This window comes from Onychostoma macrolepis, chromosome 23, assembly GCF_012432095.1.
Source record: "Onychostoma macrolepis isolate SWU-2019 chromosome 23, ASM1243209v1, whole genome shotgun sequence".
NCBI lineage: Eukaryota > Metazoa > Chordata > Actinopteri > Cypriniformes > Cyprinidae > Onychostoma > Onychostoma macrolepis.
The window spans coordinates 1,426,334-1,442,999 of NC_081177.1; the positions used below are offsets into that span (position 1 = coordinate 1,426,334).

The 16,666-nt window shown below is 36.3% G+C and overlaps 1 protein-coding gene across 1 annotated transcript in view; it reads right to left on the reverse strand.

Moving 5' to 3' along the window:
• Positions 1–5,385: 5,385 nt before the first annotated feature.
• tfr2 (transferrin receptor 2) overlaps positions 5,386–16,666 on the reverse strand; it is a 17,891-nt gene continuing 6,610 nt past the window's right edge. The window contains exons 5-18 of the mRNA XM_058762573.1: positions 16,653–16,666; positions 16,473–16,581; positions 15,279–15,521; positions 14,073–14,212; positions 13,817–13,998; positions 13,620–13,739; positions 12,844–12,926; positions 12,689–12,752; positions 12,460–12,527; positions 12,201–12,271; positions 12,028–12,112; positions 10,806–11,033; positions 10,227–10,367; positions 5,386–8,334 (exon numbers count right to left, since the gene is read on the reverse strand). The exon at positions 16,653–16,666 is cut by the window's right edge and continues 127 nt beyond it. Coding sequence (XP_058618556.1) covers positions 8,092–8,334; positions 10,227–10,367; positions 10,806–11,033; positions 12,028–12,112; positions 12,201–12,271; positions 12,460–12,527; positions 12,689–12,752; positions 12,844–12,926; positions 13,620–13,739; positions 13,817–13,998; positions 14,073–14,212; positions 15,279–15,521; positions 16,473–16,581; positions 16,653–16,666 — 1,791 coding nt within the window. The 3' untranslated portion in view covers positions 5,386–8,091. The remainder of the gene's footprint in view (positions 8,335–10,226; positions 10,368–10,805; positions 11,034–12,027; positions 12,113–12,200; positions 12,272–12,459; positions 12,528–12,688; positions 12,753–12,843; positions 12,927–13,619; positions 13,740–13,816; positions 13,999–14,072; positions 14,213–15,278; positions 15,522–16,472; positions 16,582–16,652) is intronic.

Here is a 16,666-nt window from a genome sequence, read left to right on the forward strand (position 1 = left end):
CTGAGCGCTTCGCGTCGATCACAGGTAAGAATTAATCACTTGATTTTAATCAGGGTTTCTGCAAGCTTTAAGACGCTCATTTTAAGGCTTTTTTTTTCAGATCAACTTGAGAAAATTTAAGGAATAAATTGAACACAACCATCTTGTTTATCAGTGCAAATGTGACCCTGGAGCACAAACCAGTCTTAAGCAGCAATAGCCAACAATACATTGTATGGGTCAAAATTATCAATTTTTCTTTTATGCCAAAAATCATTAGGATATTAAGTAAAGATCATGTTCCATGAAGATATTTGTAAATTTCTTACCGTAAATATATCAAAATTTAATTTTTGATTAGTAATATGCATTGCTAAGAACTTCATTTGAACAACTTTAAAGGAGATTTTCTCGATATTTAGATTTTTTTGCACCCTCAGATTCCAGATTTTCAAATAGTCGTATCTCAGACAAATATTGTCCGATCCTAACAAACCATACATCAATGGAAAGATTATTTATTCAGCTCAATTAAAAAAAAACTGACCCTTAAAGTTTCTAAAGTTTAAAGTTTAAACTGTCTAAAGTTTCTTTAATCATACCTTTACTGGAGATGCAAAACAACTGAAGATAAGAAGTCTTTCTGAGAAACTGATCAAAATAAAGTGAGTTTATGGCTAAAACAAGAACAATATCAAAAATCTACTTAATTCAAAGGGGGAAACGAGTTTTCATTCTCCATTGGTAGATATGTGTGACCCTGGACCACAAAGCCAGTCATAAGGGTCAATTTTTCAAAATTGAGATTTATAGATCATCTGAAAGCTGAATAAATCATCTTTCCATTGATGTATGGTTTGTTATGATCGGACAATATTTGGCTGAGATACAAGTATTTGAAAATCTGGAATCTGAGGGTGCAAAAAAATCAAAATATCGAGAAAATCACCTTTAAAGTTGTCCAAATGAAGTTCTTAGCAATGCATATTACTAATCAAAAATTAAGTTTTGATATATTTACGGTAGGAAATTTACAAATATCTTCATGGAACATGATCTTTACTTAATATCTAGGAAAATGTATAATTTTGACCCATACAATGTATTGTTGGCTATTGCTACAAATATAGCTGTGCTGCTTATGACTGCTTTAGTGCTGCAGGGACACATATGTATTTGTTTTAAGCATAAACTCACTTCATTTAGATCAGTTTCTCAGAAAACACGACTTCATATCTTTGTTTGCATCTCAAGTAAATGTATCTTGATTTAAGAATGTTTGCACTGGAAAACAAGACAAAAATATAGCGAGGAAGATAATTTTTTGAAGTGCATGCAACATCTATTATGGCTATGACTTCATGAATTAAGACCTTCTGCTCTGATTTATGAGCTTGATTTGTGAACGGGTGAATTAAGACCCGCAGAAACCTTGAAGATACGTCATTAATTGCTTTCATTGTTTGTACAGTAACTTTAAAGATGAAGATCGCTTTGCTGGTTTTGGTGCTTCTGGCGTTCGGACACTCGCTGCCTGTAAGTGTATTTCACGATCTGTTAAATGAAGCACAGTTTAAAGTCTCATTCACTAACCTGAATGTGTTTGAATTAAATATGAAGTTTTGAAGCAGAAAAACCGCAGTAGTACATACTTCTGTCTCTTTTGTTATATTAGTATTATTTGAGTGGTAAATCAGAACATGATGCTAAATAAACGTCACTGTTTTTGTCATGAAACAAACAGATGCAGCGGAGGAGAGTGACGAGATCAGAGAGTTCAGAAGACAACGGGGTATGAAACACACACACACACACACACTCACTCAATTACATAAACACAACACAATCTCAGACACACACACACAATTACATAAACACACAACACAATCTCTCTCACACACACACACTCGCACACATACACAAACTCACACAATTACATAAACAACACAATCACACACAATTACATAAACACACAACACAATCTCTTTCACACACACACTCGCACACTTACACAAACTCACACACACACACACACACACACACACACACACACACACAATTACATAAACACAACACAATCTCTCTCACACACACAAACAAACACTCAGACACACAAACTAACTCGCACACATACAAACACACACACACGCACTCATGCACACATACACAAACACACACACTCATGCACACATAGGCAAAAACACACACACACACGTACACATATGCAAACATAAACACACAACACAATCTCAGACACACACACAATTACATAAACACAACACAATCACACACACACACACACACACATAATTAGATAAACACACAACATAATCTCTCTCTCACACACACTCGCACACATACACAAACTCACACACTCATGCACACACACACACACACACACTCAATTACATAAACACAACACAATCTCTCTCACACACACTCATGCCCACATACACAAACTCACACACTCATGCCCACACACACACACACACACACACACACACACTCATGCACATACACAAACACACACACTCATGCACATACACAAACTCACACACTCATGCCCACACACACACTCATGCACATACACAAACACACACACATACACAAACTCACACACTCATGCCCACACACACACACACACACTCATGCACATACACAAACACACACACTCACGCACATACACAAACTCACACACTCATGCCCACACACACTCATGCACATACACAAACACACACACTCATGCACATACACAAACACACACACTCATGCACATACACAAACACACACACTCATGCCCACACACACACACACTCATGCACATACACAAACACACACACTCATGCCCACACACACACACACACACACTCATGCACATACACAAACACACACACTCATGCCCACACACACACACACACTCATGCACATACACAAACACACACACTCATGCACACTCACACACTCATGCCCACACACACACACAAACACACACTCATGCACACATAGGCAAAAACACACACGTGTACACATATGCAAACATAAACACACGCACACACTAGTTTGAATATATTACTGAGAACTCACTGTTTCCATATTATGATATTTGATATGACCGAAACGCACCTGTAACACAAACCCGTCGACATTAGTAGATTTTAATCAAAATATGATTTACCTTTCAAAGAGACTGAAATAGTGAAGCTGTTCAACAGGTTTCACTTCAGCAGCTTCTTTATCAGAAACTAAATCTGAGTTTCTGATGCTTTTCAGAGCGACTGCGAGGAAAACTGCAGCGAAGAGAAAAAAGCAGAGGAGGAAGAGGAAGGAGGGGACGGAGACGAGGAAGATGAAGATGAGGAAGAAGAGGACAAGGAAGGAGGAGATGGAGAGGGAGAAGAGGAAGGAGGCAATGAAGAAGATGAGGAAGAGGGTGATGGAGAGAGCGAGGACGGAGAACAAAAGGAAGGAGGAGACGAGGAGGATGAAGACGGCAGTGAGGAAGGAGAAAGTGATGAAAGTGCCGCAAAAGATGAAGAGAGTGAAGACGAGCAGAACAACGAGGAGACCAACGGAGAGGAAGAACAACCGTCTGGGAAGATTTCCTCAGATCTGACAGACGTCAGTCGATCACGTGATCATTTCCTTCTGGAATATTCGGGAGTATTTTCATCTGAACGTCTGTGACGTGTGTTTATATGCACAGGCGTTCAGATGAAAATAACTGAAATATTAATGCTATAATAGTATAATAATGCCTCAGTTTACAAACAAATCCCTTTCTCCCACAGGATGTGACATCATGATGGGCGGAGCTCTTTCCGGAGGACATCTCAAACACGGCCACTGTGAAGAAGATCATGAACGCTGATCCTGGATTCAAAGAAGAAAATTAATGCAAATTCATATTTAACTTACATGCAAATTAAGATTTAAGAAATAATTCGTACTCGCATCATGAATCTGAAGGAACCCAAAGAATCAGATCAGAATACAGAACCGTACTGACATGGATATAAGCAAAATATCAAGTGTAAATAAACGTTTGCATGGTATTTTAAATATTATTATATTTTATTATTGTTGAAAAAAATGACATTTTTAATTTAATTGTTTTATTTACCTTAGTTTGGTTTTTCAGTATTCTCTGTTTCAATTTTGTGTCATTTTAATATTTTAAGGGCTGCTAAATATAACAGATGTTGTTTTTTTAAATGTATAAAACACATTTTTATAATTCATTGATCTGAATTAAATATTACATATATAAAATCCCAATAAGTAGGCCTACATTATATATCAATAATATGTACATTCATGTAAATCCGAGGAACCGGCATTACCAGAGCTGGACTCCGTTTTTAATGTTACATAAGTGTATATAATCCACAATTTCTATGTTATTGTTTTGAAAAACATCATTAATAAAGGTAAACTGTCATGAAGTAAACTTGTCACCTCAGAAACCGTCTCACGTCTTTTCGCGCGCGCTGTTCTGAAGCGTTTGCGCATGCGCTTTTTTTTTTTTTTTTTTTTTGAGAAAAGCTATATTTAAGCATCTTAAAGTTCAAGTTTGACGCACTTCCTTGTATGTTACCGCCATCTATATACATATAAACATCCTCTAGTTTAAGAGAAATGTCTGTATCTGTCAATGCGCCAGACTTCCTGTTCATTAACGTTATATAGAAGAATAATAAAGTGCAGTAAATTTGCGATACAAACCAGAGTGTTTAATTGCGAATATATTTTAAAATAATATGAAAATAAATACTAGTTTGCAATATAACGAGCTGTTTTGTACTGCTAAATACGACTGAAGCTGATGAAACCGGAAGTTTGAAACATTCAAAATTCCCGCGCTTCCGTTAAAAATACGGTGGACAGATTTGTCAGAATGTTATAAAAGCGTTTGAAAAATTAAATTAAGACTGAAATTGACAAAAGAAACACATTTTTATTGAAGTGCACCATACAGCATGTGCTTTCATAATAATCTAATCAATATCTGATCAATACAGTAAACTACAGATGATAGTTACTCAACACAGTTTGACATCAGACAGGTGCACATGAGCTATAATATTACAGGTAAAACAGCTCTATGACGTCACCACCTGAGGTCATGTGACACCACAGAGTCGATTGATAGCAGATGCTGCTTCTTGATTGGACGACAGTATGACTGTCATAATTATGAGAGACACTGCTCTCGATAATTACTGCTCACATTCATAAGAGTCTCATTATCACTTGGTAATAAAAAAAGAATCTCTTCTCAATCATAACTGTTAATTAACAATTAATTTACGAGGAGATAATATTCAGCGGCCGCTACAACAGAAGAGATGAAAGAAAAGTGTTGAGCAGATAAAGTCAAACCAAAAATTATTCAGACACCAGATATAATTTTTGATTTTTTTTTTACTAGTGGGTGCAGGACACTATAGTTGGCATATGTAAGTGTGGATAGCAAAATAAAGTAAACTGTGACATATTATACCCAAAAATTCTTCATACAGTGGACTACCATTAAAATTGAAAAGAAATTGGTACCAAAAATGTGGGTGTGAGTGATATTGACAAAAAAGAATATCTCGATATTTTCTGGGAGTTTATCGATAACGATAATTAGAGAATATTTTTTTGCTGGTATCTTAAGGACTCCTAAAGTGTTTGATATTCTTCATATTCTGTGTGATGGTCATTTCAACACTGATAGAAATTAATCTTTTCCAATAAGTTTAAATTGGTTTTTACCTTTTTTTGGGCATTTTTACCTTTATAAAGCCATTTTTCCTAAAAGTTATATTTTGAGTCAAATTCTTACATTTAATCAGTGAATTAGCATAAGACAACATTTGGGCTGTTACCAAGCAAATGACATCAGTATCAACAAAATTTATCAACGTAAATATTTAATAAAAATTAAAACCACCAGCAGGTGGCAGCAAGTCACTGTTATTAAGTGAGTCATTGAGACTGAACCGAATCATTTAAACGGTTGATTCATTCAGGAACAAAACACTGTCATGTTGCTCAGAGACGCAAAACAGCGCTGAGGCTGTGTTTGGAATTATATTTGTTTTCGAAATAGGTGCAAAAACAGGCAATATGGTGTCTAAAACATAAGTCTCTTAATTAACTTGTTGAACTGTTGTAAAAACTACATTTGTAATCACTAGGGATGCATCGATCCGATACTCCGTATCGGTATCGGCTCCGATACTGGCATTTTCTGCGGATAGGGGTATCGGTCAGACGAGACCGATCCAAATCCGATATTGTGCGTGTACTATTCTGTGTTATTGTTAAGCCCCACAAAAGGCACAAAAACATAAAGCACCATATAGTTTTCGTGCACTATATTTGAAGGGTTCTGAAACTGTTCCATAGTTCTGCGCGAGGTACAGATGAATATTTAAGTCGTTAAATTCAAGTTGACGTGAACTCTTCTCTCCGCTGCATCCATTCAGCGTTCAAACTGCGTGTCGCGTTCAGTTACGACAGTCAAGACAATGACACTCTCTTCAAGAGCGCACAATAACTGAGATTTAAAACTGTTAAAAGAAAAGACTCAATAAACTATTGCACAAATTTAATACACTATGCATCAGTATCTCTTGTCTTTGTGCTTTGAACTTCTCTATGCGGAGCACTGCGACTCCGTGTTGCTTCAAGCGCATCATTCTATGCACGGGATGCGCATAAGCGCTTTGTGTCGCTCTGTGTTGGAGCCTTTCGTATTATAATACTTTTGCGCAATGAAAGATTATTAATAGTCTTCCTGGTTCTGTCCTATCTATCATATGTTGTTGCCTTCTTTACTGTGTTATACATTTAAAAGAAATGTCTTTTAATTTTATAGTATATATTTATAATAGTGCTGTCAAACGATTAATCACATACAAAATAAAAGGTTTTTTTTTGTTGTTGTTGCATAATATGTGTGTACGGTGTATATTTATTGTGTATAAATAAATACACACACACAGTATATATTTTGAAAATATTTACATGTCTACATTTAGATTCATATAATTTATATTATAAATAAATATATTTCATATATAAGCATAACATATTTTTCTGAAATATATACTTGCATGTGTGTGTGTTTATATATACACATAATAAATACACACAGCACACATACATATATTATGTAAACAAAAACTTTTATTTTGGATGCGATAATGTTGTATACTAAATAATGTTGTTTCACTAAATTAATAGATTTTATAAAATTATTGTGTGCCCATGATTTTTCTAGAGTAACTTTTGCTGCTGAATTATCCACTAACCTTATAATAGTATTTTTGATTATGACTATGTATTTTTTTCATTTGCCATTTTTCATTAAAATTAAGTTGTCTATATTTAGTAGATTGTATAACACACAAAAGAGTGATGATCACGTAAACACAAAGTAGTATAGAAATTCGACATTGATTTAAAAAAAAAAAAAGCGCTGGTATCAGATCAGTATCGGCAGATACTCAGAATTTTCGGTATCGGATCGGTTCTGAAAAAACGGTATCACTGCATCCCTAGTAATCACGGTAATTTTTGGAGAAAAAAACGGTACTCTTCGTGTGATATTGATTAACTATATGAAATTATATAAATATATACATTTTCTGTCCCCATATTTAGAATGTTGTGATCATTCTAAATATATTTTAATAGACTGAAACATGCAGTGAAAGAACACACTATAAATGCGCACTAATCTAGACTCAGCGTATTGTATGCATGCACCCTGTAGGGGTGTTTTAAATGGTTTTTGCTAAATACTCGATAATGTCTAATCGCACATTGTTAAAACAACAATTACAATATTATTGCAGAAGATATATATCGCACACCCTTATATTCAGCCTAACTCATTACATACCTTTCTATCAAAGTTATCTAACATCAAGATGAATTTGTTCTTGTTCTTGTCATATATTTTATTAACATTTTCTAAACTATAGCGAATAAACTGTGATAATGTGAGAAATGTTGACGGTGTCTGAATATATTTTGGTTTGACTGTATGAAAACACACTCCATGTAATGGGATTCGAGTTGTTGCTGGATAAATAGATGCTGAAGGCTGTGTGTGGAGCTCTAGAGCGGGTTGTCGATGTTCCAGACGTCTCCGCTGAGCGCGTTGGCGGCGCCCTGAAGCGTCCAGGTGAAGAGCGCCAGCTGGCGACGGAAACGAGCCTCGTCGAACAGGTGCGGCGCGGAGTGCAGCAGCGACAGGTGATCGGCCAGCGCGCTCAGAGTGTGATCGCCACGGCCGTGAAACACGTGACGGAACGGTGTCTCCACCACCGACACGTACTGCGACAGGAAGTAGTACTCCACCTGCGCAAACACATGCAGGTGCGGCGTGAAGGTTGATCTTGTGTGACTTTCGTTCTTCAGCAGAACACAAAAGATATTTTGCAAGATGTCCAGAGGTGATCGGACACCGTTTACGACTTTTTATTTCACAGTTCCTATTTTTTTCTCGTACCTTAATTTTTGTTCCGATGATGAAACAAGGTCTTACGGGTTTGGAACGACATGAGGGTGAATAATTAATGACAGAATTTTCATTTTTGAGTGAACTAAAGATAAAATCATGCAATTTTGCGAACAAAAGTTTAGTTGTGTGTTTATAATACAATACAAACTCGCAATTCTAAGAACAAAAGTCTTATTGTGAGATTATAACTTGTATTAAAAAAAATAAAGTTAATTGCGACTTGTCTCAAAATTCTAACTTTTTTTGCAATTCTGAATTCCGAGATGTTTACTCCCAATTAAGAATTTATAACTTAAGATATAAACTCGCAATTCTGGGGAAAAAAAGTCTTATTGTGAGATTATAACTCGCAATTGTGGAAAAACACATAAAAAAAATAAAAAATTCTCCAAATTCAAACTTTTCTTGCAATTCTGAATTCCGAGATGTTTACTCCCAATTGCGAGTTTATAACTTAAGATACAAGATAAGTAGTTGTGAGATTATAACTCACAATTGCAAGATATAAAATTGCAATTCTGAGAAGGCACAATAAAAAATTTAACAATTTCGACTTTTTATCTCACTACTCAATTGTGAGACAAAGTCGCAATTTTGAAAATGCATGAAACAAAAAAAGTCATTTTGACTTTTTATCTCACAATTATGACTTCTTTTCAGAATGTTAACTCACAATTGTGAGTTTATAACTAAAAATGAACTTGCAATTCTGAGAACCAGAGATAAAAGAAAAAGCTAATTGGGAATCTCACAATTCTGACTTTTTCTCGTAATTGCAAGTTTATATTTACAATTCAGACTTTTCTCCTCTCACACTTCTGCGGAAAGTCAGAATTATGAGATGCTGTGCAACTGCAAGACATAAACTCACAATTCTGAGAAAAAAGTGTTTATAACTCAATTCCAAGATGTTAACTTGCAATTCTGCGAAGGTACAGAATAATAAAAAAAAAAAATGTAATTGCAACTTTTTTTTCCTTACAATTTGTTTGTATATCTCACAATTTGGGCTTTTTTCAGAATTGCGAGATGTTAACTTACAATTGTGTGCTTGTAATTTAAGATATAATCTCGCAATTTGAGAGGGCAAGGAACAAAAAATTAAAAAAAGTAATTTTTTGCGAAATTTTATCTTGCAATTCAAAAAAAAAAAAAGTCTAAATTTTGAGATAAAACCTCAAATCTGTGATAACAATAGTCAGCATTGAGATAGAAAATGTGCAATTTCCTTTTATATTTTGTGGTGGAAATAAGCTTCCATAATATAGTGACGAACTGCAATTTCGGCAACTGAAAATATTCAGTCAAAACAGCAATGATGATAAAAAAATGTTTTGTAGGGCTAAAATCAATGACTGAAATCGTGACTTTAATAAGCGTTTCTCTGATGGCATTTTTGACTGTTTCCTTCATACAGCTTGGATCGCAATCAAAATATTGAAAGAATAATCACATAATGACCATTATTAACCACCATACAAAAGTGTTGTTAAAGTATTGAAATATAAACTGAAAATCTCCAGTAAATATTTCACATCTGAGGGGTTCGGATGAAGAAAAAATAAAAAAATAAGTTTAGGAATCGCTGCATTATATGAAACACTCTGGACATCCTATAAAGTATCTCTGAGTTTATAATGACATGAAGGTGAGTAAATCATTATTTTGTGTAATTTTTCTGATTATTCCTTTAACTCAATTTATAATGAACATGCATGCATTTGTTCACCCTCATAATGCGTGTGTTGTAGAGTCTGGCGAGCCTCTCGTCCTGAATGTCGCTGTTCTTTATGGCCTCGTGCAGGTTTTTGGCAGCTCTGCTGTAATCACCTCGAGCGCTGAAAACCCACTGCGGAGACAAACCACGCGACTGACAGAGACAGAGAGAGAGATGAGACAATCAGTGCAAATACTGACATGTTTACACTTCAGTGCTCATATACCCATCATGTGAGTGTGTGAGAGAGTGCGTGTGTGTGTGTTTTTGTGACATATGAGGGCATAGATGTGTATAATGACGTGGGTCTGACAGGTATTACAAGGAGAAGGTGACTTTTCAGGACATTACTCCATGTCCCCACTTTTCAAAACACTTATAAATCACACAGAATGGAGTGTATTGAAAATCTGAAATAGCAGAAAGTCTCCTGTAAGGGGTAGGTTTAGGTGTAGGGTTGGTGTAGGACAATAACACATACAGTAAGTACAGTATAAAAACCATTACGCCTATGGAGAGTCCCCACTTTTCACAAAAACAAATGTGTGTGTGTGTGTGTGTGTGTGTGTGTGTGTGCGCGCGTGTGTGTACCTGTAGCTGTTTGGTGTGCTGGTTGAGTGTGGAGCTCAGCTGCTGTGCTGTGTTGCTGTAGCAGGTGACGTCCAGTGGTAGGATGTGATCATGGGACAGTTTGAGGGCCATCAGACCCACCAGCTCAGTTACGGCTCGACCCACTGACCCCAGACGACCCTGAAGAAGCTCCTGCAGACGCCCCACGCTGTCCAGCTGAGTGTTGACGAACGGGTACGAACGAGCGTCCTGAACACACAAAGACCGGTAACATTCAACGCTGCGTTTATTTAATCAAAAATACAGTAAAATTGTGAAATATTATTCTAATTTAAAACAGCTGTTTTCTGTGTGAATATCTGTTAAACTGTAATTTATTTCAGTGATGCGCAGCTGTATTTTCAGCATCATTACTCCAGTCTTCAGTGTCACATGATCTTCAAAAATCATTCTAATATGCTGATTTGCTGCTCAACAAACATTTCTGATTATTATCAACGTTGAAAACAGTTGTGCTGCACAATATTTTTGTGGAAACCGTGATGCATTTTATTTTTCAGGATTCACAGATGAATAGAAAGTTCAAAAGAACAGCATTTTTTTAATATAGAAATCTTTTGTAAATTCATAAATGTCTTTACTGTCACTTTTGATATAAATACTGACTCCAAACTTAAAATACCAACACAAAATGTTTATTTTTGTGTTTCAGTAAGGTATATTTTCTATAAGGCATAATCAGGCTCATTGAAGCTTTTTGGAGACATTTGCACACTAGAAAACATGATCTAAATTCCACTCTGGATTTTTCAAAGTCATAAAGGAAGTTTAATGAAGTACATTTTACAAGAAAATACTATTTCAGTCTCTCTACTTCAAAATTTCATGTTTAATTCAATGCATTACTTGCCTTTGTAATTATTTGTGAAATTTGCAAGCAATTTCTGAGTGAAATTCTGTTTTAGACTAAACCCAACGCCAATTATTTTTCAGTGCGTTAATTCCAGAGAAATTCATCTCAGGATTCTCACTTATTTACATTTACATTTGTTAACTTGGCATACGCTGATTCACAAATAAGAAACATAAGAAAGTTGTAAAATAATTTTTTTTAAATCCTTATACACCTTGAACAGCATTGAGAAAACTAACTTTTGTCAGTGACTCTTTGCATTTAAACCTGAATACTGATTCTGACCATCTTTAATAGACGCCGAACTGAAGATAGACAAGAGTTTGTTACTTCAGTGAAATGCAGCTGCATGGCAGGAACTCCTCCGAAGGCGGTGAAGCTGTAAGCGCCGCTGTTCAGATACAACGGCTTCACTCTGCAAACAAACAAACACGAGAAATGAACCAGAATCAGAGCGAACATCCGGAGAGCAGACTCGTCTGAGCACATCAGCAGAGACTCACATGTTCCTCCAGCCGCCCTGCCGCCGCACCAGAGACAGAATCGACTGACCCGTGTGTTTGGGATGCTCCACCTGAGACACATCACAGAGCATTCACTCAACCTAGCCACATAATAACACACGTCTAGTCTCCCGTCACTCAGGTAAACGCTGCTGCTTTCAGACGCATTTCTGGTTTGTAAGATTTCAGAAAGAATCAGAATCGAGAATTTGAGAAGCGCCACAGAACTCGGTGAGAAGAAGCTGTAAGACACACAAACTTGTTTGAGGGCTCCTTCGATGAGATCGGCGAGCAGAGGACTGGTGTAGACCGAGAGGATATCATCACCTGCACACACACACACACACACACACACATAAATATCATTAACCTGATAGAATATCAATGGTAGTCTATGCAATGTCCTCACTAAGATACCCAAACAAACGTGTATGTGTGTGTGTGAGTTTGTGTGTGTGTGTGTGTGTGTGTGTGTGTGTGTGTGTTACCCAGGATGGCCTGATCCAGACTGAAATACGCCACTGCTTTCAGGTGCAACATGGTCAGATAACCCTGAAAATACAGAGTCACACTGATTTCGCAAACATATATTATCTGCATTACATCTATCTATCTGTCTGTAGTATTTGAGTGCAGTTCTGACCTCCAGCCACTCGGTGGCACCAACATTACCAAAATCTCCTCCATCCCAGCTGACGAAAAGCAAACTGCGTCTGGGGTAAAAGCCTTGAATTTAACCAGAAGACAACAGCATCAGTTCATCAATATTGATCCCTGAATAAGCTATTTTTTTAAATAGGCTATAGGCCCTCATTAAAGGCATGTTATTTTTCCCAAATTCTATACTTTCAATTTTTAATCATTTCTGGATTCTGTGTTTGGTGACTTCAGACTAATTTATCATCAAAAATGTTGTCTAATGAAATTGATTTATAAAACTTAACATAATTAATCTTAAAAATGAACATAAATAATTAATGCAAATTATATATATACACACACACATCAAAATGAAGCAAGTTTATATTTTAAACAAGAAAAAATATCTGCCAATGGGCTCAGAAAAATAAACCAATTTCCCTTTAAATATTTTTTCCTATGATATCTGTGCTTGTTTTAACCGTAAAATAACTTAATTTTTATTAATTTATTTTACACTTAAATTTAGAGCTCAGTTTCTCAAAAAACAACACTTAATATCTTCTGTGACTGTCCTTGATTTAAGGACGCTTATATATTTGTAGTGGAAAACAAGATTAAAAAATAAAAATAAAACTGAGAAAGAAAATCATTTTTGCAGTGTAACTCCTCTAAATAAATAAATATACATATATATGATATATATAATAAAAACAAGAAACATTTATTTAATTTTTTAATTTTTGAAGTCACATCCTCACGTGTAAAATTAATGTTTACCGTTTTCCACCATGTTGCTGAAGGTTCTGGCCAGCTCCATCAGGAGGGCCGTCCCCACTCCAGACTTCACGGCTCCGGGGCCCCACGAGTCCCTCTGGGCCCCGATGATGATATAGTGATCTGAGAGAAACACACACCGCCGGTTAAATACTCATCTGCTGATCTCTCATCATCTCACACCGAGTGCGGGGTCTGACCGGGTTCGTTTTTGCCTTCGATGGAGGCGAAGATGTTGTTGAGCAGCACCGGCTTCATGGTGTTATAGACGGCCATCTTCACCCTGCGCTCGCCGGGCCCCGTGAAGCCGGGCCCCAAAACACACTGAACGTACGGTAAACGGCCCTGCCAGCCCCGCGGACAACCAGCGCCGGACAGCTGACTGAAAACACACACAAACACATCAAACTCATGATGCAGAGGCTGCAGTTCAGCAATGAAAGGGGCGGGGCTGACCTCAGCAGCTTGGAAGCGACGTTGGCGCTGATTGGCTGAGCCAGGATGATTGGCAGGCCTGAGGACTGGGTGGAAGGGAACTGGGTGTGGTTAAAGGAGGGAAATCCAGGTGTGAACGGGTCACCGGAGCCCAGATGCACCTGCCGTGATGGGAAATGTGAAAGATTTTTACAGGCACATTTTAACACATACACGCAATCGTGGTCCACCTAGAGATTACTAATTACTAATTAAGAACAATTAAAAACAATTGATTTCTGAATGAAAATTCTTAAATACTCACTTCTCATGATTTGTTTTGTAAACAAATATACATTTTTAGAGAATCTCATTTGTTCTGTAAAATGTTTGCTGTGACGGTAAAAATACAACAGTAAAAATAGCAAAAAATATGCATGAAAATATGACTTTTTTCTTTTTTTCTGAAAAAAAAAAAAAGGATAATTTAACTGATTTTAACATTTTGTATTAATTTATTTAAATAGATGTAAAAAAACAACTGAGGACAAAAGCTATTCTGAAAAGGGAAAAGGGACAAAAATGTTTCAAGATATTTTAATCTATACTTTAAAACTAGAATAATTGTTTTAAAATGTATTTCCTTAAAATAGACAACAGTATAAACACTGCAATACCACATAAAGTGAAATAAGATTTTTAAATGTTCTCATGCAAAAAAAAAAAAAAACGCTAAAAGGAAATAAACAGTTTAAAATATTTTTATCAATTTATTAAGAAAAAAGTCAGGAACAAGGACAGAATGAAGATATGTTGGCAAATTTATTACTTATTATAAAAATTAGGAAAAAATTTACTAAGAAAAGGAACAAAAGTTTAAGGCTATAATAATCTATCCTTTAAAACTCAAATGATTTTTTTCCCCTTAAAACAGTTTTTAAAAAAATACATAAAAAGATAAAAACCACAAATTTAGCTTAATACAAAGGTTTATATTTTGATTGTTTTAAAAACATTATGATTGAATAAATTGTGTTTTAAACTGATTTTGAGGTTTTATTTTGAAATTTTATTGAATTTTTAGTGTTTTATTTTGATTACTTTAAAATAATTCATTTTAATTGGACATTTCTTTAATTATTAGTGGTTTATTTTTGTTGTTTTACTTTCAAATTATTTATTTGAATACATTTTTTTTTTATACATTTCAAAACAAGAGTTTTATTTCAATAAAGTCACAGTACGCACGTGTTCAGAGATGACGGCGTTGCTGTGGAGGCCGAGTCGTCGTGGATCCTGCGGGACGTCGGCGGGGTCGGGGTAGATGAGAACGCCCACAAGCCCCGCCTCCTGTGCATGCCACACCTTCTCGGCGAAGCTCACGGCTCCACCCACCCGCGCCACGGCGATGGAGCCGTTGAGGGCGACGCCCATCGCACGCAGCTGATCGAAGTCCTCGCGCCGGCCGTAGTTCACGTACACCACGCCTCCCTGCGCAACAACACACGCTAAAAATAGTGCTGTCAGATTAGTGCATTAACGCATGCAATTAATTTTTCCAGTTTAACGGCGTTATGTCAGTAAAAATGAATTTTCCTGTCCTGTCAGCCATTATACTGTGCTTGTAACACATGCTCTTCAATCGCACGCACAAATGCACCGGCGCCTGCTGTATATAATTTCATATTAAAGCGCGAAGTAAACTACGAGCATGCAATGTCATCGTTATGTCGTCAATTAATCGTTAATAAATCTGCATTAAAACATGCATGTAATTATTTCATATATATATGCGTCACATGTGTGTCATATTCAGCAGCGGCAGCTCTTAAAGTGATAGCAGCCAAATAACATAATAAACTGGCTGCTGTGATGACTGTTAATCACAGAACAAAAGAAAAAAGGAGGAATTCGAATTAATCTATATTTAATTTAGAAGTTAACTATTCAATTTCTGTATAATTCCTACTTGCTGAAGGGCACGGGTACCTAATATGACATTTATTATAATAGGTTTATGTGAAGATTGTTTTAAGTACACTTAAATTAGGAGCTGTTATTTTTTAAAGTCTAATAAACATTAAAATCTAATGAAGCTCTCAATTATAGTGTAATGCTGAAGGGCTATAGTAAATGGTTAAATATTAGGGGAAAAAAATAGAGACTTAAGTAGGGTTGGTATCAGTGATACCTGTCTTTAGTCATAAAAAAGATGCTACTAAACAAATATTTAAAATATACTGTCTTTATGTTGTTTCTACATTAATTTAAAGATTGAATGTGAAATTATTGCAATATAAAAATATATTCAAAAATGTTAGGTGGGATTAATCGCGATTCATTTCAGAAAAAATGTGCGATTAAGTAGTTTTGTTTTTTTAATCGATTGACAGCACTAGTTAAAACACACTACGCTGGTTTATGCGCGGTCGCCATGGTTACCGTGGCCTTTCCCGTGGCGCTGTAGGCGCAGTATCCCTCGCTGTCCAGCTGAATCTCCTCTAGCTCCGCCCCCTCAGAATCCACCAACCAGAGCGCGTTCCGCTGCGTCCTGTGGGAGCAGAGCAGGCGTGTGATTGGCTGAAGCGGCACAGGCTCGGCGAATGGCAGACGGACGCTCACCTGGAGGGAAACTG